Source organism: Artemia franciscana, chromosome 14 (genome assembly GCF_032884065.1).
Source record: "Artemia franciscana chromosome 14, ASM3288406v1, whole genome shotgun sequence".
NCBI lineage: Eukaryota > Metazoa > Arthropoda > Branchiopoda > Anostraca > Artemiidae > Artemia > Artemia franciscana.
The window spans coordinates 15,976,857-16,000,575 of NC_088876.1; the positions used below are offsets into that span (position 1 = coordinate 15,976,857).

The following is a 23,719-nucleotide window of genomic DNA, read 5'->3' on the forward strand; positions in this document are numbered from 1 at the left end:
AAAATGATTCCAAAAATCTTTAATTGGTGGTTTTTTCAAAAATAAAATTATTATTTTTTTAATTTTGTTTCATAAATAATTCTTAAGTTTGTTTTCTCTCTTTCATCACTTTTGCAGCAGCGTCAGCGGATAAAACTTCTGAAAGAATCAAGGTAATGATTTTGTATATATCAATCCTAATCGTGGTTATAGTCTTTGTTTTCGTCTCCTATTAAAGTCTTAATAAATTAAACTCGATTTATCTTTCGAAATATTTTCTCGTCATTCATCATCACACTTAGTTAAATGTCGAGTTTGAACTTCTCCAAAATTTCAACTAGTTTAGAAGCATACTAGATGCTTAAGCCTAGGCTTTTCACCATTGTATTTGGAGTTGACAAATATCTTCAGGGTTGGTCTAACGCTAAAAGAGAATGTGGCAGGCTTAATAATAAAAGAGAATGTGGCAGGCTTTCAGGAATGAAACTAGGGCATATAATTCCCGTTAACTTGAGGGTGTTAACAAGTTCTATGCTTGTGTATCTTCTGTCCTCGTTTCTAGGGCTTAGAAGATGTTCTTAACGACAGGTGTCTTAACTTGGGCCTACTTATATTGGATAAAATTTTATTTAGGGGCTTTTTGATTTTAGGGGGAAGTAGCCTAGTTGAGTTTGGGGTAAAATTCTAGTTAATTGACCTCTTGCTATCTAAGAAAGCGTTTAGTTTAGGAAAATGAAACTTCCAGGGATGGGTCTACAGACTTAAGTATGTCCTGGGAAGGTGCATAGCCAAAAGTCAATGGATTAGAATTCTACCAATTAATTTCCTAAATTTTGAAAAAAAAAACATTGATATGGCTCAAAATTCTACTCAAGTAACAGGAATTGCATTTTCAGAACTAAAGGCAGAGAAAAAGCAACTAGTAACTGCAAATTAAGGTAAAATGTTGTTTTGTCAAAATTTCAATAAGTATAGATCTGTCATGTAGGCAAATTTCAGGGCCCTCTAGAGGGAGAATGAGTAGTTAGAAACTTTAAAATACCTTCTGGGACATACTTTAGCCTGTAGACCCATCCCTGAAAGTTTCATTTTCCTAACCTAAACCCTTTCCAAGATTGTAAGAAGTCAATTAATTAGAATTTTACTGAGTTTGGTAATTAAAATTTTCAGGACTGATTCCAAGGTCTAAACACAACCTTGTAAGATGATACCAAGCTATTATGTCTGCCCTTCTCTTACTCCTAGGTTGTAGTCAAGGTAATTGATTACATAACAGGTCTGTGTCTATTCAGGCTGCATTCTGATGAAAGATCACAAGCTATCTTAATTATGAGTTTTGATCTTGACAATTTGCTCTAGGTTTTGAAAATTAAATTTTTCTTTATTCTAAGAATTCCAAGCCAGATCAAGGTCTTTATCCCAGTTAAACTAATAAATATGCTGCTCTATAAACCTTACAGGTCTAAATTTGGGTTCAGTAAAGATATGAGGCTCAAAGCACTTTAGGTAAAACTAGTCAAGCTAGCCTACTTTTCACTATCTTGGCAAGGGGTTAGGGTTGGAAGATGAAACTTACAGCAATGATTCAAGGGTAAATAATATACTCCAGGATTGTGTTGCCAAGCTACTAGCCTACTAACCCTCTTTTGATTTCTAAGTCTTAGAATCTTACCCATTGGACCAGTCACCTATCATAGAATTTTGACAAGACTTCTGTTATACCTTTGTTCAGTTTTCAGTTTCTTTTTCTTGGGACACCATGCTTTGACAAATGGAAAAATAACAGTAAAATTCTAGTTAATTGTTTTCTTGCTATCTCAGAAAGGGTGGGTTTGTAAAATGAAACTTTCAGGGATGAATCTACAGACTAAAGTATGTCCTTGGGAGGTATTTTGAAGCAACTACCTCCACTCCTCTCTCCAGAGGGCCCTGACCTATGATGACCTTTAAAATATGTGTGTTATTACAGTGAAACCTTGCAAAATAGATCTGCTTAATTGAAGTACAACAAAATTGTTTTCTGCTTCATAACTTTGCTCAATTCCATTTTATAAGGTTTTAAAGATGTGCAAATACATTTCCTAAATTTTGAAAAAAAAACATAGATATGACTCAAAATTCTACTCAAATGCCAGGAACTGCATTTTCAGAACAAAAGGCAGAGAAAAAGCAACTAGTAACTGGAAATTAAGGGAAAATGTTTGTCAAAATTTTCAACAGGTATAAACCTGTCATGTAGGCAAATTTCAGGGCCCTCTAGAGGGAGAAGGAGTGGAGGTGGGTACTTAAAATACCTTCTTGGGAAATACTTTAGTCTGTAGATTCATCCCTGAAAGTTTTCAGTTTTCCATATTATAGCACTCAGTAATGCTAATTCTAGCAGTGCAGCCATTTCTGGTTGATCCTCCTCCTCCATGGGGCAAACTAAAAATGCTTTAAGTAGGCAGGGTTTTGAAGCTGAGGAAAAAGTTTAGGTTGCACAATATGAATGAAATTATATTTTAAATACTAATTACAGTTTTCACTGGTAATTTCTGTATAGTAGGAAGTTGAATGATAATTAAAAAACTTATGTATCCATTAATGCTAATATCCACTTTCACTTTTGAGCTTAAACTAGCCACTGAATCAGAGGGATTAGTTTAATATTATGTTCTTTTGAGTTGAAGAAATGTTTTCCATTGGAATGGAGATTATTTCAGTTTTTCAGTTAAAGATTGAATTTGTTTTAAAAGGTTCTTTGGCTGTGTAAAGGCCTTGGTGTAACAAATTTGGTTGAATAGTGATGCTTGTGAGTGAACATTACCTATAGAGCAAAGCAAATTAGTCCATGATCCCTGCAGGCAATGGGGTGAGGTCTGTATTCTTATTGGTTGAATTGTTGGTTCATATATATGATCTACTTTTTGTTTGCTCTTTCAGGCTTCAAGCCAAATAATTATTCAATAAATATAGATCCTGCTGCCTGTAGGGCTCATGGACTAGTTTGCTTTGCTCTATAGGTAATGTTCACTTGTGAGAATCACTATTCAACAAAATTTTTCAACCAATTTTCAGTCCATAAGCTATTCTTGCTATCTTTTCTTTAGTTCAGGAAGACTTGCAATTTTGTTGGTCTCCTTTAAACATTTGCAGTCAACATTTGGGAAAAAGGATTAACCTACCTGGTAGACATGAATACTTGCAAGTTTTTGCTGCTTTTAAGTTTGAAATATAAAGATTTGAAAGAAAGGCTATCCTTAGCCACTTCCATTGGAAGTTCCTTTGGTCAGACATTTCTGGATTTGTGTATTAAATTTTGCGTGACTTTATTTGCATGGTATAAAACACTTTATTTATATAAATACAAACCAAAAACGGATCATCACAGGATCACTGCCATTTCATAGGCTTCTTCTGAGACACTTCATGCAAATGCTGCAACTTGGAGAAATTCTTCTTAGGGTTTTCTAGTCCAAACTTATCAAGTGCAGTGACTGGTTATACTGTTGACAGTTTGAGTCTGGAACATAACTGTCTTCAGTGGATACCAATTTTCCAGCTAGTTAAAAAAGGAAATTCTTTCTGGAAATTCTTACTTGTCAACTAGTTAGAAAAGGAGTAGTTTTCTGGGGCACTTTTTTTTTGTCAACTAGTTGACAGATTTGATTATTTATGCAGGGATAGACCAAATTATTCAACTAGATGGTAAAAACATTATTTGTAAGGAGATTGGATAGAGGAGATTTTATATAAGCTTACATGCTATTTTTTTTCCATTTGTCAATGGGTGGATATTTCTTTATCTCTGGTTTTAATTTTGAAAGTACAATTCCTGCTATTTGTGAAGAATTTCAAGCTGTATCAGTTTTTTTTCAAAAATATTTTTGTATATCTTTGAAACCTCATAAATTTGTATTGAGCAAAGTTGTGAAGCTGTAAATACTTGTCTTGTACTTTATTTAAGCAGGATATTAATTTTGCATGGTTTAACTTTCAAAATACAAAGATCTTTGAAGGTCATAAAAGGTCAGTTTCCTCTAGAGAGAGAATTAGTGGATGTAGCTTATTCAAAATACTTTCCTGGGACATGGTTTAGTTTGTAGATTCATCCCTCAAAGTTAGTTGGTAAAATTCTAGTTTAGCTACTTTTTGCTGTCTTGGAAAGGGGTTAGGCTAGGAGAACAAAATTTTCAGAAATGAATCCACATAGGCCTAATAGCTTGGGAAATAGGTTTCCAATAAAATACAAGTTAATCATAAAGTTATGCTTCCTTCTGGTGTCATGATTCATGAAGTGACATCGTTGACTTAAAAAAAGAGAAAAAAAAACAATCAAATTTATATACAGTGCCTTTAATGGATAAACAATATTATATCAAGCTTGTGTCAACTTCTGAAAATTTTATTGTCATAAATAATGTACATTTTCCCTGAGCTCATGAATAGTGTTCTGTAGAGGGAAGGTTTGATATTATTTTTAGGAAACACCTCCCTGGGCCCTAGTTCATGCTGTATATCCATTTTTCAAGTATTATTAACTTAGCCTTAATTGTCTGAGAAATTAAAAAACTGTTGTGCTGGAACTTTACCTGCTACTACTAACAACTCACTGCAGCACCGGGTGACCTGAGGTCAACAGCTATGCATGCTCCTCCATCCTGATCTATTAATAGGTTCTTGCTTTATGTGCTACCAAGAAGTTCCAATTTTTCTTAAATTCTTCCTTTTTACCTTACCTTACCTTAAATCGCATTTGCCAGCAAGATAAGGTGGTAGATCTTCCTGTAGTTCTTGCTGGTGGTGAGTGATGTAATTATGTTGGCTTAGCTTCCCAGTCCAGCCTCCACTCAGCCCTCTCCCAGTCCCTGTTGACTCCAGCCTTGCAGGAGGGGGAGTCTCAGCTTGGATGGTAGACTTGGATAGGCTGTTCCAGAGGGGGACCACCTGAATGGAAAAGAAGCCACATTGTTCCCTTCTCTAACATCCAGGCAGGTGAAGCTTCGGACTGTGACCTCTTGAATTGTTAGCCAGGGAGGGGGTGAAGATCTGCATCAGGTGACCAGTTTTAAAAATTTTGCATGCCACAATCAAATCTCCTCTATATCTTCAATATGTGAGGGTTGGAAGTCTCAGAGTCCTTAGGCGATTCTGGTAAGGGGCATTATTTAAGCCAAGGACCAGTTTGGTTGCTCTCCTTTGGACACTTTTAAGGGCTGTTGTGTCCATTTTATTTTTGGGAAAGGCCAAACTCAAGGTGGGGACAGACAAGGGATTTATAAAGTTTTGTAACCACACATGACTTTTCTGGTTACAAAAGAGCACTTAATGAATCCAAGAGCTTGATTAGCTTTTGCAACCTGAGCCCGAGTGCAGCTGTGGAATTTTAAATCCTTGTCCACAATTACGCCTAAGTCTCTCCTTGGCAACTGCTTCCAACTGATCACACCCTATATGGTAGGGATGGTAAGGGTTGTTGTGCCCTAAGTGCAGTACTTGCATTTAGTTGCATTGAATTGTAGGGCCCAAGTTGATGACCAGGAGGATAGCCTGTCGAGGTCCAGCTGAATGCAGGCTCTTTCTTCTTCAGTTTCAGCAAACCCAATGAGCTTACAGTTGTCAGCATATAATGTTAAAAGGTTGCATAGATAGGTTGTATAGTCGTACAACCATTATCAGTGTAGATCATGACACGTTGAGATCTTCCAGTTAGGAATGCTCCAATCCAATCAATCACATCCTCATGCACCTGGTAAGCTTTAAGCTTCAGCATCAGGTATGAGTATTCAACTTTGTCAAAGGCTTTGGCTTGGTCGAGTAAGATATGACCTCCCTCTCAATTTTGGGACAACTTGCATTTCATTTTGGCCTTGGTGGTAGGTAAAAAAGGATCATCTTTTATCTGTTGTTGAATATGTCCTAGCCATGTTGGACTTTCTTCTGATTTCAGTCCTAGAAAGTAATATTGAACAATTTTTTTTTTCTGTTCACTGTTTGGAGTAAAATTAGTCAGACAGGTTTTCAAAACAATGAATAGACAATTTCTTTCGAAAATATCTAATCAATCCTGTCCTATGGAGTGCCCATGTGTCAGAACCATAATTTACCACTCGAGCTTTCAATTTTACTAATATTGGTTTGCAGACTTTTCTTTCTACCTTTCATTTTTTTTCTACTGTGAAAAAATAACCTGGGTCTTTGCTGTTCTACTTTTAACATCTCTACTGCATCTACTATCTCTACTAATAACACTACAAAATGGAATTTTGCTTTTTTGCCAGAAGAAAGATATAAGATACATGCTTTTTTATTTACTTTTTCCTCGGGGGTGATTATATTGAAATAATAGTCACTATAAGATTGAAAGAGGGTGTATGCAAACAAAAATTAAAAGTTTTAGTGCTCTTTGTAAGTGACCAAAAATATTGGAGGGCAACTAGCCCTACTCCCATGCTCCTTTTTTATGTCAAATTGTCCAAATTTTGCGATCTTCATTTTGTTAGCAAAGTTGAAAGATCCAATAACTCTGTCTTTTGGGGTAATATCACCCCAGTCTGTGGAGAGAGGCCTGTAAGTTATGGAATTTGTTTGTTCATGTATAGTATTTGTTATTGGGAAGTATACAGACATTTTTTTAGGTGGAGGGTGGGTTTCCATAGGGTGAACTTTATAGGGAAAATTTTACACTGGGAGGGGGGTTGACAGAATTCCCATACAATATTCTTTTTATTTGCCTTAGTTTCTCTTTGCCAACTCTATTTTGCATCTGGAGATGTTCTGGGGGAGTTATGTTTTTTTTTCATCATGTTTTGATAAGTACTAAAAACCTTAAAAGCACTTATAAGTACTTAAAAGCACAAAGACCAAGGTATTAAGGGGGGGGGACTCTCTTGACTTAAAGAACAATATTTGTTCGTTTTGAGTTTCAATGGTGTGCTCCTTGTTTCAGTTTAAAAAACTTGCTTTTTCTTTAATAATAAATATGGGTGGCCATCTCACCATGTGATTACCATGTTAACCTATGAGTCATTTTATGATCAAATACTGTAATTATTAGATTAGCAATTTTCACTTAGTTTGAGTGAAACTTGAATAAATTGACCCACATCCCAAATTATGGCCAAAGATACTGTCGAAAGCTCTTACCTTCATCCATGTCCACTTGTAAGGCTTTAAAAATAATGGAAAATCAGGTCCTAATTTGAAGAAAAGTAAGTTTCAAGCTCAGCTAGAATTTCCCAGACATAATCATTTTCACAGATTCATTCAAACTCTGTAAATAGTGAAGGAGTGGTAGTAGAGATTGGCAACCCCCTTTTCAGGTCATTCTCTGGGCTGTAGGTCCTTTCCATATTTCTTAGACTGCACTGTATTTTGGTTTGAAACTAGGGGAATGGGGTAAAGTTAACTTGCAATGCAAATAAATGTTACATACATTTGGATTCAGGATAACATCTTGAACTTAAAGGTATGTCCACTTCTTAGTTATCTCATTAGTGAGTTAATAAAAAATATAGTGGTCTATGATTGGGAGTTTTTATGTAATATTGTATTATTTTTGGAATTCTGTTACATTTGGGGAAGTTTATATTACTGACGCGCGGATAAGATGAACGTTCTATAGATGTGTTCATTAAGTACCCTTAAGATGTTTGAACTTGTGGCCCGTCCCATGGGGACCGTGGGAGAGTAAGTCGTCCCCAAAGACATAGTTATAAGGTTTTTTGACTTCGATGAATAAAATGGCTATCTCAGAATTTTGATCCGGTGGCTGCGAAAATAATCAGCGTGGGAGGGGGCCTAGGTGCCCTTCATTTTTTTTCTAGATTCTAGGACCACTGGGTCGATACGATCACCCCTGAGGATAAAACCAAAAAAAAACAAATAAACACGCATCCGTGATCTGCCTTCTGGCAAAAAATACAAAATTCCACTTTTTTGTAGATAGGAGCTTGAAACTTATTCAATAGGGTTATCTGATACGCTGAATCTGATGGTGTGATTTTCGTTAAGATTCTATGACTTTTAGGGGTCGTTTCTCCCTATTTTCTAAAATAAGGCAAATTTTCTCAGGCTTGTAATTTTTGATGAGTAAGATTAAACTTGATGGAACTTGTATATTTAAAATCGGCATTAAAATGCGATTCTTTTGATGCATCTATTGGTATCAAAATTCCACTTTTTTATTTTTGTTTACTATTGAGCTGGGTCGGCCCTTACTACAGTTCGTTACCACGAACTGTTTGATACCAAATTTCACGATATTTAAAGTTTTATCAGAAATTTGCAGAATACCCAACTTGGAATGTTGAGAAAAAGCTCCTCCGCGACATCTTTAAAAACTGGTTTCGTGATGCATAGAGGTACCGTTGTTTTCATCACATCATCATTAAAAGCTTCCGCCTTTTCGCGGCCATTTTTAGATTACTTGTTCTCTAGCTTTTGACAGCGAAAGGTTGGTACAGTGAGAGATTTTATATTTCATGAAAGTGAAATTTGTGATATAGGTTATTGATGGATGGGTGATCAATAAGCACAACGATTAATGTGTGTTTGGCGTTAGAACAGTGGAGATAAACCTAGCCTGGAACTTCGTTTACATGGCACTGCCACCCATTATTACTTAATTTTTGGTTTTATTTGGCATAGTTGTGGGGATAACAGGCCTCATCCTGTTTAGTTTTTTATAATATGTGTGAATATAAGGTGAGACAAGATAGCACTTAAGATTCTTTTTTTCTTAGGCTGTGGCGAAATTGCCCTTGGGACTATCTTTAAAATGGCTAGCAGCACTCATGACAGCAAATATTTGACCTTGTTTCTTACAAACAAACTTCAAAAGTGAAGTAAAAAGCTTTTCTAGGGAAAAGCTTTTTACCATTTCGTAAAATAGTTGTGTGGGCATGGTGAATCTTCAAGGATTGTATTCAGATCCTGTTTTATGCCCTTGAAATGTGTATTTAAGCTCTCACTTATATGCTCTATATTTTGACATTTAAGAGAATTGCATAGTGCACAAGTCTGTATGTCTACCTGCCTAAGCTTCAGAAAAAAATCTGGCCTATGGATAGACTATTAGGGCAATTTTTCCAGTAGGCCTACCCAGTGTTTGATTTTACATAAGTATTTGATATAGTCTCTTGCAGTCTAAATGCGGGGCTGAATTAAGGATTGCTCTTCTTATTTTCTGTCTCATTAACCCTGAGTCTAGCTTCTACTTAAATTTGTAAAATTCTAGTTAATTGACTTCTTGCTATCTCAGAAAGGGTTTAGGTTTGGAAAATGAAACTTTCAGGGATGGGTCTACAGGCTAAAGTACTTACTGGGAAGGTATTTTATAGTACCCACCTCCACTCCTCCCTCTAGAGGGCCCTGAAATTTGCCTACATGACAGGTCTAACCTATTGAAATTTTGACAAAACATTTTTATCTTTTTTTTCAATTACTAGTTGCTTTGTTTTACCTTAATTTAATTAATTACCTTAATTTGCACTTAGGAACAAATTAAGATCTGTAGATCTGTTGAATGCTCCTGAGTTGAATTGGTGATGTCTTATAGCAGGTATGAGCAGGATGGAATGTCCCACTCATACTTCCAGTCTTTTGTGGCCCACTCTTTATCCAGTGCCTTCTTGAATGCTTTGGGGGTGGGGGCTGAGACTGTTGCTTTGCACAGTTCATTCCAGGGGTTGACGACTCTGTTGGTGAAGAAACTTTTTCTGGCCCAGGTTCTGACTGACTGCTTGAACAGCTTCTTTGAGTGTCCTCTGGCGCACTGTTGGGGGCCTGGGTGGATGGGCAGGATCTTGGCATATGATGAATTCAGCAATTTGCGGGTCATCATCATGTCGCTATGGTTGCGTCTGTACATGAGGGTAGGGAGGTTGAGAGGCTTGTCTCTTAAGGTTTGTGATGGCCTTGGTTTCTCTCCTCTGGACTCCTGCAATTAGCCTGACATCTCCTTTGTATGTTGGGAAGGCAGTGCACATGCCAAAATCCAAAACGGGTCTGACTAGTGCCTTGTAAAGTTTCAGGAAAACTAGTGGGGATCTGCTGGTAACTGTTCTTTTGATCAGACCTAAGTTTGTGTTGGCCTGGGATGTGCTCTTGATGGTGTTGGCATGGAACTTGAGAAGGCTGTTAACAATGACCCCAAGGTCGCGTTCCTCTGTGCTGGTCTTGATGGGTGAATCTGAGTTGGAGGCATGTTCATGCATATGGTATTGGGCGCATGGGTTTGAGGATCTGAAGTGTAGTGTGCTGCACTTGCTTATATTGAACGATAAGAGCCATTTGGCCTCTAATTCTGAAAATGTAATTCCTGTTATTTGAGTAGAATTTTGAACCACATCAATGTTTTTTTTTTCTAAATTTAGGAATTGTATTTGCATATCTTGTAAAACCTCATAAAATGGAATTGAGCAAAGTTATGAAGCTGAAAACAATTTTTTGTATTTCAATTTTTTAACACGCATATTTATTAAGGTCAGGGCCCTCTAGAGGGAGAATAAGTGGAGGTAATTGCTTCAAAATACCTTCCTGGGATATACTTTAGTCTGTAGATCCATCCCTGAAAGTTTCATTTTCCTAACCATTGTTTCCAAGATAGTAAGAAGTCAATTAACTAGAATTTTCCCCTTAAATTAATTCTTTCCAGTCTTTTCAACAGACATTGATACAAATCAAACTCAAGAATTTTAACATTTTAAAATTCTTGAGTTAAAATTCATTTTAACTTTTTGCATTGATACTTGGTTTTCTTTATGACTGAAGGGTAACCATAGATGGAATTATGCAATATAAGGTATGTAGTAAGAATGTTGGGCAAAGGTCTAGCATAACAAGTCCAGAAAGTGATCATACCAATTTTATTGTATACTTAAATCCAAAGTGGTTGATTGCTCTTATTTAAGTGGACAACTTATGCTTGCATCTAACAACGTTTGTTGAGAACATCTAGGGACTCATTTTCTGTCTTATTTGCAATGCATGGAATTATGGTAAAGTGCACCAGCCAACAAGTAGGGTACTAAACCAGCAGTCTGATGGATAATGTGTTGGAATAATATTTGGTTCCTTCATCAGCATTAAAAACCACAAAAGCTGACCCAGAAATGATCCGTACATCACCTGAAAGCTCTTGTCATTGCTTGTTCCATGTGCTTTGAAGTGTGCTAAAAGCAGCATTGCTGATCGGTTAAAAGATCTCTTTTTGGGGAAGACCACCTTTCTTAGGCATTCTGAATAGCAAAGGGTTATTAGACTGCTCCTCTTTGACTAGAGTATGACAAAAGTAACTGTAGACCCAATCTCCTTTCACAAGAGCCAGCCTGATAGGAGTAATTGGTCATAATAAATTCAACATGTGGTCTCTGTTTTGACTAACAATTGAAATGAAAAAAAAATATACATTCAATATTTGTGGTTTGAGTATAGTGTGGTGTGAGTATACAGTCTAGTTGTCTGTTGACACAGTGTTTTGTTGTTGGAAACAACCCCATTATCCTAATATAATTGCCTCTTTTTCAGTCTTAGGTAAGTTCCAAATCTTTTATTTCAAAATCCATGTTCAGACACTATCTTCTATCACTATGCATAGCAAACTAAATTGAGTTTTGTCTTTGTGGCCATGAAATGAGATTTTCTCATAAAATGTACCTGAGTTGTAGTTTGTTTCACAAAAGAACCTAACTTCACTTTTTGAGTGTGTTCTGAATAATACACAAGTAACAACTTTACAACTAATGAGAAGGAATTTCTGGTTACTTATTTGGTAAAATTCTAGTAAATTGACTTCTTGCAATCTCAAAGGGTTTAGGTTAGGAAAATGAAACTTTCAGGGATGAATCTACAGATTAAAGTATGTCTCAGGAAGGTATTTTGAAGCAACTACCTCCACTCCTTCTCCCTCTAGAGGGCCCTAACCTTTGATGACCTTTAAAAATATGTGTTATAAAAGTGAAATCTTGCAAAATGGATCTTCTGCTTTATTGAAGTACAACAAAATTATTTTCAGCTTCATAACTTTACTCAATTCCATTTTATAGGGTTTTAAACATATGCAAATACATTTCCTAAATTTTGAAAAAAAAACATTGATATGGCTCAATTCTACTTAAATAAGAGGAATTGAGTTTTCAGTTTCAGAACTAAAGGCAGAGAAAAAGCAACTAGTCACTGAAAATTAAGGTAAAATGTTGTTTTGTCAAAATTTCAATAGGTATAGATCTGTCATGCAGGCAAATTTCAGGGCCCTCTAGAGGGAGAAGTGGAGGTAGGCACTTTAAAATACCTTTGCGGGATGTACTTTAGCCTGTAGGCCCATCCCTGAAAGTTTCATTTTCCTAACCTAAACCCATTCCAAGATAGCAGGAAGTCAATTAACTAGAATTTTACCACTTATTCTTTTACTCAAAGCAAGCTGTTGATACTAAATAGGTTACCAATATGCTTTGAACAGGTACTATTTATTACCTTAAATTGCAGCTTGGAGTGATATAAGGATTTTTCATAATCACAATGGTAAAACATGCAATTGCAAAACCTTATCACATTAGTTTTGCCATTGCACATCAGTTGGACTACTGGTACTTCTATGGTATATACCACCCTGTATCTCAAGAAGTGCAGTTAGGTTAATCGTAATACAATATGCTACAGATATTCTGATGTCATCAAGTATTATTCTCTGACTTCATGTCCTTTACCTCCACCCCCCTAATGTGCAAATATGTGTGTTCTGAATAATACACAAGTAACAACTTTACAACTAATGAGAAGGAATTTCTGGTTACTTATTTGGTAAAATTCTAGTAAATTGACTTCTTGCTATCTCAAAGGGTTTAGGTTAGGAAAATGAAACTTTCAGGGATGAATCTACAGACTAAAGTATGCCTCAGGAAGGTATTTTGAAGCAACTACCTCCACTCCTCCCTCTAGAGGGCCCTAACCTTTGATGACCTTTAAAAATATGCTTTGAACAGGTACTATTTATTACCTTAAATTGCAGCTTGGAGTGATATAAGGATTTTTCATTATCACAATGGTAAAACATATGCAATTGCAAAACCTTATCACATTAGTTTTGCCATTGCACATCAGTTGGACTATTGGTACTTTTATGGTATATACCCTGTATCTCAAGAAGTGCAGTTAGGTTAATCTTAATACAATATGCTACAGATATTACCCCAAATATATCTCCTATCTATTCTGTCAATTTTCTTTTTGTTTTGTTTTTTATACATAAGTTGTAAGGAAATGGTAAAAGAAACTGGTTTACAGTGTGTAAATCAGTTCATGCTCCTCAAATTTTTGATGTTGTTAGATATTCATGTAAATAGGTCCCTATGGTGTAGGTATGAATTTCATGAGTTTTTAAGGGGAAAAGAGACCAAAAGACCAAAAACGGATTGGTTATGAGCTTTAACAACCTGTTTTAGAAAATGATGTTAACTCACTTCGAAATTTGGGGACCTCCTAGTTTTGTATGATTCTGATAGTATTCAATTGGGTAGATGAATAAAATTCCAGCTATTGAATGATAGTGCAATTGGATCAGATTGAAACATTAAAACCACACTGAAAAATAACATCAAGGCATGAACAGTAAAATGAAAATGTGAAAACTAAGAAACAGAATTATAAAATACACACCTTAATAAATAAAATAAAAAAGATTTTAAAAGAAAAGATTAATACATTCCTTAGTTTCTTTATTCTTCGTGTCTAATTCCTGACTTGTCTTTTTTAGTTCCTTTATCCATTCCAATAGTCAATATTTACAATCATGGGAAAAGAAAAGATTCACATCAACATTGTCGTCATTGGTCACGTAGATTCTGGTAAATCCACAACAACTGGACATTTGATCTACAAATGTGGTGGTATCGACAAGAGAACCATTGAAAAGTTCGAAAAGGAAGCCCAAGAAGTAAGTTGCCAATTTTACCATTGAAATTATTATTCTAAAAAAGAAGAACATCTTACTAGAGAGGTTATGAAGGAAGCGTAAAAAATACTAGTGTATTTGTTCTGACTGTCCAAGAATCTTAATCTTTCTGTGGAATATAAGGCAGTTTTTGGAGCTTTTGAAACCAAAGTTGATTTTGCTGGGCAATTAGCCCCCCAAAACAAATTCAGATATTATTTCAGTCTTTAATTTTCTCTAAGCTTTATCTTTGTTGCATAAAGTTTTTTTGATATTATTGCTTTTTGAATGGCTTTTGAAATCAACAAGTTTAAATAAAACAACATTCATAAATAAATATAATGCTCTTATACATAAAAATTGGACATGAAAAATTAGCGACAAGCTTGAAAACTTACCGTACTTGGTATTAATAAATAAATGAATGTATTTTTTGTAAGCCTAATTGTAGTAAGAAGAACTAATAAGTAAACGAGAAATGATTCTTTCAAGGTGTTCTTAAATAAGAAATAAGTCTTAAAGAGGTTTTTTCATTATGCATATTCAAATAGAGCCAACAATAAGTATTTTATCTACTCACTGCCTTCTAAAACCTCAAATTCAATCATCAAACCCCCACCCTCAATTTTGATGAATACAATTTTTGTATTGAATGGTGTTGATAAATTGGAAGAAAATCAAAAACAATCAGAATAGTTCCCCCTCCTCCCAATTTCCATAAGTTGATGCCACTACGTTTCCTACTATTTCTCTTTTTGTTTCTTCAGAATCTCCATTCTTCTATTGCATTAAAAAAACCTTAAATCTGTTTTCGTGTCTATTAATCTTTTATTCTCCTATTGTGTAATTTAAACTTTAATTCACAAGTATGATGGATCATGAGCAGCAGCCAGTCTAGCATCCATGATAATTTCTGTCTGACAAGTAAATGTTTGTCTTTACCTAGGTCTGAACAAAATTCTTACCAAAAAGGTAACTTTTGCCTAAGAATGCTTCTTCAATGAAATTTGTCACTAAAAAAGTTTTTCAGGTTAGTTAAGAGATTTAAAAATGAATCTTTGTAGTAATATTTATGCGCTTTAGCGAGGGCTTGTTTTAAAAAACTGCTCCATGAGATTTCACTTGCCTTTCCACTCTTGTAGAAGCAAATAAATGACAATGGTAGTTGCAAAAGAAAATAAATGCCAATGATATTGTACATTCCAGTACGATATCATCATAATTAGGTCTATAAAAATAGCCTAGAATGCTCTGCAGTTTTCTACAAGGTTCATGCTTATCTTAAGAAATGATGGCACAATCTTCAATGAGGCCTTGTAGGTGTCCCCTCCCTCCCATTCTAAAATTGACCTATTTATAATGTGAAAGTTCCTCCCACGTAACCTCAGACTCCCCCCTCCCAACGCAAACAAGTCCCCCTGAAAATGTCTATACATGTCCCTATAATCATTACTTCATGTAAACAAGGGTCAAAGTTTGTTACTTGCAGCCCATCCCCTGGGACTGTGGGGGTTAAGTCGTCCCAAAAGACATAATTATTATGTTTTTCAACTATGTTGGAACACAGTGTCTATCTTAAAATTTGATTGGATGCCAGGGAAAAATGAGCGTGGGAGGGGTCATAGGTGTCTTCCAGTTTTCTTAGTCACTTAAAAAGGACACTAGAACTTAACTTCCGTTAGAATGAGCCCTCTCGCAACATTCTGGGACCTCTGGGTTGGTACAATCATCCCTAAAGAAAACAAATAAAGATGCATCCGTGATTTATCTTCTGGCAAACCTAAAATCTCCACATTTTGTAGGTAGGAGCCTGAAACTTCTATAGTAGGGTTCTCTGATATGCTGAATGGTGTGATTTTTGTTAAGATTCTATGACTCTCAGGGGCTTTTTCTCCCATTTTCTGAATTAAGGCAAATTTTCTCAGACTTAAACTTCTGATAGGTAAGACTAGACTCGAAGAAACTTGATTTAATATCAGCATAAATGTGCAATTCTTTTGATGTGACTATTGGTATCAAAATTCCATTTTTTAGAGTTTTGGTTACTGTGTATATTTGTGGTAATGAATTGTTAGATTTTTTCCTTTTTAGTTTTGATCACTATTAGCACGAGTTGCTTTATATTTATGAAACCATGATTTTTTTTATATAATAAGTAATGTTGGTTAACTTTGATAGCTGATTCATTCCTATTTTTTAAGATGGGCAAAGGCTCCTTCAAATATGCCTGGGTATTGGACAAACTTAAGGCTGAGCGTGAGCGTGGTATCACAATTGACATTGCCCTTTGGAAATTCGAAACTGCTAAGTACTATGTTACAATTATAGATGCTCCAGGCCATCGTGATTTTATCAAGAACATGATCACTGGCACATCCCAGGTTGGTACCATTGTTTTTTCATAATCTATTCTGTTGTTTAGTGTATCAGTTAGTGACCAGGAATAAGTATTTAAAAAATAATGTTACAGAGCATGATAAAGCCTCAGATATCAGATCATTGTTATTTATTTATATTTGCTGTCTTAGTACATAAGATTGTATTTGTCCATTGACTCAACATGCATAACATTTACTACCTAATAGCTTTGCTTATCTGCTAAAGCTAATGATAAAGTTTTTTTTGTTATCTTGTTTTTCTTGTGGTCCTGCTGGATAATGATGTACTCCTGAAGCTTCATGTATGCAAATAGGAGAAACGAAAAAGCTATAGACGTTCAAATATTGTAAATACAACAAAATGAAATGGAATTTCAACTGAATCCAAATGTGGTTCATTTTTCAGCGGAATTTAGGGAACAAGGGTATTTTATTTAGTCTGAAGTATTTATGAAATTATGATTACCAGCTCTATCTGATAATTAATACAAGGTTAGACCTACTAATTTCTTTAATTGACTGCTTAAAGATTGCAATGTTTTCCACAATCTAGAACCAAGGGCTATTGCTAATTTGCTATGAAAACCCATTTGGTCTTAAAAAGTAGGTTAGTAGTTCTATCTTTTGAGATAAAATTAAAGGAATCTTGCAAATACTCACTTTTTTGTAAAATAACACTTTTGAATCCAGTTTCTTTTTCTGATATGTTGAAGTATGTAACTTTATTTATGTATTTTCTTTTTTATCTTTGTAACATTTAAATATGTAAATTTCATTCTGTTTCTCTTTTCTTCACTTTTATCATGTTCAGCCCTCTTCAATCGTTTTGAAAGACAAGTGTCATTTCGAAATAGACTTCGATTTTTGACCCTTGCCTATACTGTTGCATTAAAAAAAAAAAATTAGATTCATTCTACCAATAAAATAGTTTTCATGAAGCTGACACTATCAAGTCCATACTCGTGGACACATATTTTCAGATTTAAAATCTGCAGCAGAAAATTTTAAAGGTCCGGAGAAGTTTTATATTACGTTTTATTGTTGATAATAATGTTGACTTAAAAGCTGCCTAAATGAAATTTTCAATCAGGTAACCAAGTTACATTGATAAAATTTACTTCATATATAAGTATCAACAGTAATGAATAGTAGGACTGAATAGAGGATTAACAGCATTTAGTTTTTGCGATGCTTCATTAATTGGAAACTATTAATTTTGATTGACTGGAAAATACTAATTTTCCATCAATTTTCAGGCCGATTGTGCTGTCCTGATTGTTGCTGCTGGTGTCGGTGAATTCGAAGCCGGTATCTCTAAGAACGGTCAGACACGTGAACATGCTCTGCTTGCCTACACCCTTGGTGTCAAACAACTTATTGTTGGCGTTAACAAGATGGATTCTACTGAACCCCCTTTCAGTGAGGCTCGTTTTGAGGAAATCAAAAAGGAAGTCTCGGCTTACATTAAGAAAATTGGTTACAATCCAGCTGCCGTTGCTTTCGTACCAATTTCTGGATGGCATGGTGACAACATGCTGGAGGCCTCTGACCGGCTCCCATGGTACAAGGGATGGAACATTGAACGTAAAGAGGGCAAAGCTGACGGTAAGACCCTTTTGGATGCTCTTGATGCTATTCTGCCTCCATCTCGCCCAACTGAGAAGCCCCTGCGTCTTCCACTTCAGGATGTTTACAAGATTGGAGGTATTGGAACAGTACCTGTGGGTCGGGTTGAAACTGGTATCATTAAGCCAGGTATGATAGTCACATTTGCCCCAGCCAACATAACCACTGAAGTCAAATCCGTCGAAATGCACCACGAATCCCTTGAACAGGCATCTCCAGGTGATAACGTTGGTTTCAATGTCAAAAACGTTTCAGTCAAAGAACTTCGTCGTGGCTACGTCGCCTCAGATTCAAAGAACAATCCAGCCAGAGGCTCTCAAGATTTCTTTGCTCAGGTATCTGTTTTGCTTCTTTTCCTCTACTTAAACTATCTCTATTTTTCGTAAAACATATATATTTTATGATTGGCAACACATTAAAATCATCCTTAGTACAAAAAGAATTAATATTTTTACGAAGCTGCTGGGAAATACCAGCAGCGCAACACTTTGAACATTCTTCCATTGTTACAATAGCCAAAACAGAAATTTTTAGTACTAAAATTATGTTGAGACAAATTCTTACGAAAAAAATGAATATCAATTTTATACTATTGTCTCATAATGAGATGGCTCTGTTTGTCTTATGGGGTAAGTCTTATTGAATCTTGGCGTCAGTGCTGAGGTTGCTAATACAAAGCCAGCAGTCCTTACAAGCTGTTTCAGACTAAACATATATTCTCATATCATGATGTCAAAGTTGAATAAGATGCACTCGGAAAATTTTGTTTTCAGGAGTTTTCTTTCTCTTGTTAATTCAAATTGGTCATTTTCTTCGCTGATAAATGGATCTTGTATTAATACATACTTTGTAAAACCAAGATCATAAAACAATTCTGAAAAATGAAGTAGCAAATCGTTATTTGCTTCAATTTTACCTTTGGCAAATAAATTTATAGGCTGGAAATAGATTTCTTCCAAGTTCAAGTACCCTCTGAATAACTGCACGAGATAGCCAGCATACTTCACAATAGTACAAAAGAGGGGCGCAAGCAGTTTTTATGTCTTCACACAGCCTCCTAAATAACCTAACTTTTAATTGTTCGTGATTTCCATATAGTTTAACTCACGGTACATACTATGTAACAACGAAGTTCAGTTTATCACTCACTTTACACCTTCTCTGTAGAGTATGCATTTGCCTAGAGAAAATCGGATGTTATCGTTTTAATTAATGTCTGAAGTGAAAGTTAAGCGTCGTGACTGCGCAAAGCCTAACGCAAATATTCTACAATGTGCCGTTCTCAATGACAATGTTGATTGCATTAAAAATTTCACTGAATATGTCTTCGCCAAAGGAACATTTGTAAAATAATTGTTTCTTGTTATATTTTTCTCCAACGTATCCAACATTTACAGGGTCTGGCTGCATCAGCTGCTTCATATTCTTCATTAGGGGAATTTTGAAGTGCGCACCCGAGAAACCAATTGATCCCGGCAATCGTCCGATATATCGGCTATTCTTCCGCCAACTGTTATCATCAAGCGGTATTAGTCGCAACTGCTTTGGATATGCCTTAGTAAACAATGTTTTGAATATATCAATAGCTACTGCTGAAACTAATAGTTCTTATATGGTGTGTTAACTTTTCATAACTTATAATGGGCTGATAAGTTTATTAATATTCCGTGTAGCTACGTAGTTTTAATTTTATTTTTGTTTATTTCTGGCTAATATTCGTGCCTCCCAAGGGATATTTCTCCCCCCATCCTCCAAAAACTGCTCCAAATACTGCCTGTGTTCCTGATTCAAGATAAATGTGGGGCCCAGAGTAGCTTTGTAAATGTTTTTCTGATCTCGTCACACTGGAAGGTTTTAAGCCCTGAAGAATTTGGATTATCAAGTTCTCTTTGAAGCATTATTATTAGCATTTTAAAAATATATAGCTATTGTATTGTATTCCTTATGTATTGCTACACTTAACTTATGTGCCGGTAAAAAATGTTGATAGATGCATATATATTTTTTTTTTGTATTTATTAACCGGCAGTTTGATGTCTGCACGCCACTTGTTCTCTAGACTCTGTTTAAACAAGTTACAACTAACTAATACTTCACTGAATCGTTCCTGAACAATTCGAGTGATTAGTCCCTTGGTGTAACTTATGCATTCTCACATGCTTCGATTACGACTGGAGCTAGTCTTTTGAGGGGAATTTTTTACTTCAGAACACAAATATGTAAAATATTGTAAGGGACTGTAGCCAGGAAATATATATTATAGAAATAAGTTTGTGATTGTTAATTTTTTTTGCTCTATCTTTTGATACCCCACAACAACAATGTCAAGTATAGCAATATAGAATGCAAACCAGAAACAGGTTTTATAATTATTTTGGAATTATAAAAAAATTGCAGGCTTTAAGATTTGATTAGATCAAAAGATCCACCAGATTTTTTATTTCTATTGACATGAAAACCGCCGATAGCACTAATTCAGGAAAGTCCGGCAAACTCCAAATGTTTAACATGAGAGGTATAGAAAGGAGTTGAATAAGATAAACCTTGGATGAGTCTTGAATATCATTTGGGCATTTGATAGGTTTAAAAAGCTTTATATCGTCAGCATAGTGTGATATCTGGGTTAATATTGTCTGGTAAGGTCATTTTTCATAAAGATTGAAGAGCAGATGCCCGGCGACTCTGCCTTGTTGAATATTGCTAGACTTATTTTTGTCGACTTACATGCCTTTGTTGAGGTTTCGAAGTTCGAAGGTCATATCTCGCAGGAATTAACCATTACATTTCTCGTCTAGGTTATTGTCTTGAACCACCCTGGTCAGATCTCAAACGGTTACACTCCTGTCTTGGACTGCCACACAGCTCACATTGCTTGCAAGTTTGCTGAGATTAAAGAGAAGTGTGACAGACGTACTGGCAAAACAACTGAAGCTGAGCCAAAATTTATCAAGTCAGGTGATGCGGCCATGATCACTTTGGTACCTTCCAAGCCGTTGTGTGTTGAAGCCTTTTCCGACTTCCCACCTCTTGGTAAGATAATTCTTTCTGATGTTAGTGTTGTAATTAATTGCCAATTTTTAGCCATGTTTTACTAAGTAATGACGTGATGAAAGTAATTTTGGTCTTCGAAGTAAACGGTTATCTTCAGTATTCATAGTCTGAAATGGTAACTACAATTCAGTCAGACGCCTGACTGATTTCAAAAGTTGTATTACATGTCGTCTTAGTAATTTGCAATACTATATAATTTTTAAAGACTGCTCTGAGTGCTCTTAATAAGATTTTATTTTTCTCGCATATAACACAAGCATTCAACTAACAGTAAAACATGTTAAAAATCAATGACAGTGAAACATTCACCATGATCAAATAGATCCAATAGTTTTCGTCAAATTCAATTATTAGAATTCGTCAAATTCAATTATTAGAATTTGTCATAGGACTGGCTAAAAAAAAGACTAGTCTTTTTGTGGTTATCAAATGTTGATCACAGAATGGGGAGAATTTCCCTATATATGAAGGGGCTGTTTCCTATGTACTAATAGGTCTATTTCTTGTGTCTGCAGCTCCAATTCATTTGTTGCCATTTCATGTGATTTGCTTAGCTTTTTTGTCAGTCCAAGGTAATTATTCTAAATTTGGTTTTATGATAAAACGTGTTGTGGAGTTTTACAGCGTATTTACAGCGTTATATTTATACAAGTTTTACAATCAGCTTTAATGGTTTGTGACATCAGATGTTCTTTGTATAAACAATACAAAGCTTTTTTATGAATGATCTCGACAGGCATTTATATCGTGACTAAGAAACAAACAATTCCAACAAGATTGAACATGTAAAAATTTTAATTTGTGTTTTACTTAATATTATTGCCCCATATTTATAGAATACTGAAAAACTGAGTTTAGTGGTTCAATTGTACAGGGGCTCAGTTAAATGAGGTTGGGATGCACGGGGAAGTTAAGTGGGGTTCGGTTTTACAGGGTTTCAGTTACATGCACACCAATCTTAATTGTTAAACAAAACGTCGCAGGCATGTTTTTTCTCTTGTTTTAATTGATATTGTTAACCATTCGTTGACGCGGTGGAAGAACCGCATTCAATGATGAATCGAAGCTGTCGCTATTGCTGCAATCTTTAAATTCAAGCGTGTTCGAGCTCTCAGCTTAACAATGCTAGGTAAATCCAATAAAGACAGAAGGATAAAATGGTTTTTTTTTTTACAATAGGAAGGGGGAGAATTTGTAGTGCGTTTAAGCAGCATAAAATAAGAATCATTTCTTCAATGCAATAATTTAGATAGTTCACGTTTCAACAGTAATGTACCAATGCGAAATTCTCTGTCGGATCTCGCTTAACTCAGGGATAAGCTTATCTTTCAGAATAGAATAAATGACCCAAAACTTAAGAGAATCTCCTTTTATGTGTATGGGAGAATTACTAGGGAGTGTACCTACTAAACCATACATTGGTTATGTTTATTCTTTTCTAACCTCCTCTGTTTAACAGGTCGATTTGCTGTCCGTGACATGAGACAAACAGTCGCTGTCGGAGTTATCAAGTCCGTCAACTTCAAGGACCCTACTGCCGGCAAGGTCACCAAAGCCGCAGAAAAGGCTGGTAAGAAGAAGTGAATAGCTCCACCCTGCTGGCGCTTCCCGCGTATATCCCTCTGGCGGCTTGACGTCTGTACATGGTTACTATGGCACTTTTGTCATAGAAAAGCGTTTCGAAGAAAAGAAAGGGTAGCGCAGTTATTTAAAATTTTAGCCGCCTTTTAATTGTTTTACTTATTTAATTCTTCTTCCAGATGTGATTTTTGTAAAGACGAGTGTTGTCAGCAGGGATACAAATAAAATTCATTAATTGCGGTATTCTAGTTATATTTATTCAAACCAGTAGGTGAGTTGAATAAGTTATGATTCAAATTTCTGGTGATGGAAATAATTTTAGGAAAAGCATGTCCTAGGGTGGGAAGCTCGAAAAGCGGCTGGAGATATTAACGACAGTGGAGAGGGAGAGGCAAGTCTAGTAAATCTTGCGACAATGAGAGGGTGGTATTAAAATATGATTTATGGAGATGTGGTGTAGGGGTGGAAAAAATTTCAAATGATCTGAAGCTTAGAGGGGAGAGCAGTGTTGTTGTCTGAGAGCAGGTCCCTAAACCAATCAGACTATTTATTTAGTTTTTTCCTGAATTGCGGGTCTAGCATTTTAAGTATGCAACGAATTAAAACGAGTTGAACCAATCGAATTTGTCTTTCTGAAGAATGGACACTCCGAAATAGACGATGATATGCTGAATGTCTTCAAACTGTTAAGGCCGTGATTAAGTGAACTGATGGAACTGGAAAATCCCATGTTAAATTGAAAATTGTATTTAAAAAGTACTCAAGTATTCATTGGCGGAAGATGCCGCTTTTAATATCAGGCCATAGCTTCTTGAAGATGCTACAAAATGTTTGAAAGGATTTTGCTCTAATTGCTTAGAAATCTTAGAAAATGTCTAGGTCTTTTTCACAAGTGTACTCGATAAAGGATATTGCTTTTAGAACGAAATCGGTACTATCATGAGCAGAATAACCTGTAAGATGATTGGAACCATTTTTCGATTTATTTTCCTGTTTTCTAACAGTCCCATAGAATATTTTCAGCTACCTGAAATTTTTACAAGTCGGTTGCCAGAAAGAATCGTTTCAGATCGCCGATAATACCCCCTAGAGACCAAAATGACAAGCTGGTATAATCAGCTGCTTGTTAATAGAGTGTGAAATTTTCATAAATTATTTCAATGCAATGAAGAAATGAGAAATAGTCAGGAGCCTT

General features: G+C 35.5%; 1 protein-coding gene across 3 annotated transcripts; it reads left to right on the plus strand.

Moving 5' to 3' along the window:
• LOC136035383 (elongation factor 1-alpha) lies at window positions 1–22,764 on the plus strand. 3 transcript variants are annotated; one of them, XM_065717152.1, is made up of 6 exons: window positions 1–152; window positions 13,712–13,891; window positions 16,090–16,269; window positions 17,523–18,227; window positions 20,688–20,922; window positions 22,403–22,764. In XM_065717152.1, the coding sequence occupies exons 2-6, from the start codon at window positions 13,748–13,750 to the stop codon at window positions 22,525–22,527; spliced, it is 1,389 nt and encodes a 462-aa protein (XP_065573224.1). In that variant the 5' UTR covers window positions 1–152; window positions 13,712–13,747; the 3' UTR covers window positions 22,528–22,764. The 3 variants fall into 3 exon arrangements, with proteins under 3 accessions (XP_065573224.1, XP_065573225.1, XP_065573226.1); XM_065717153.1 differs by lacking the exon at window positions 1–152 and adding an exon at window positions 8,316–8,413; XM_065717154.1 differs by lacking the exon at window positions 1–152 and adding an exon at window positions 8,390–8,664.
• Window positions 22,765–23,719: the final 955 nt, after the last annotated feature.

Excerpts from the sequence above, each read along its gene's own strand:
- LOC136035383 (XM_065717152.1), top strand. The coding sequence starts at position 13,748 with ATGGGAAAAGAAAAGATTCACATCAACATTGTCGTCATTGGTCACGTA. Across the intron at positions 16,270-17,522 it reads TGATCACTGGCACATCCCAG|GCCGATTGTGCTGTCCTGAT; the intron begins GTTGGTACCATT and ends ATCAATTTTCAG. Across the intron at positions 18,228-20,687 it reads CTCAAGATTTCTTTGCTCAG|GTTATTGTCTTGAACCACCC; the intron begins GTATCTGTTTTG and ends TTTCTCGTCTAG.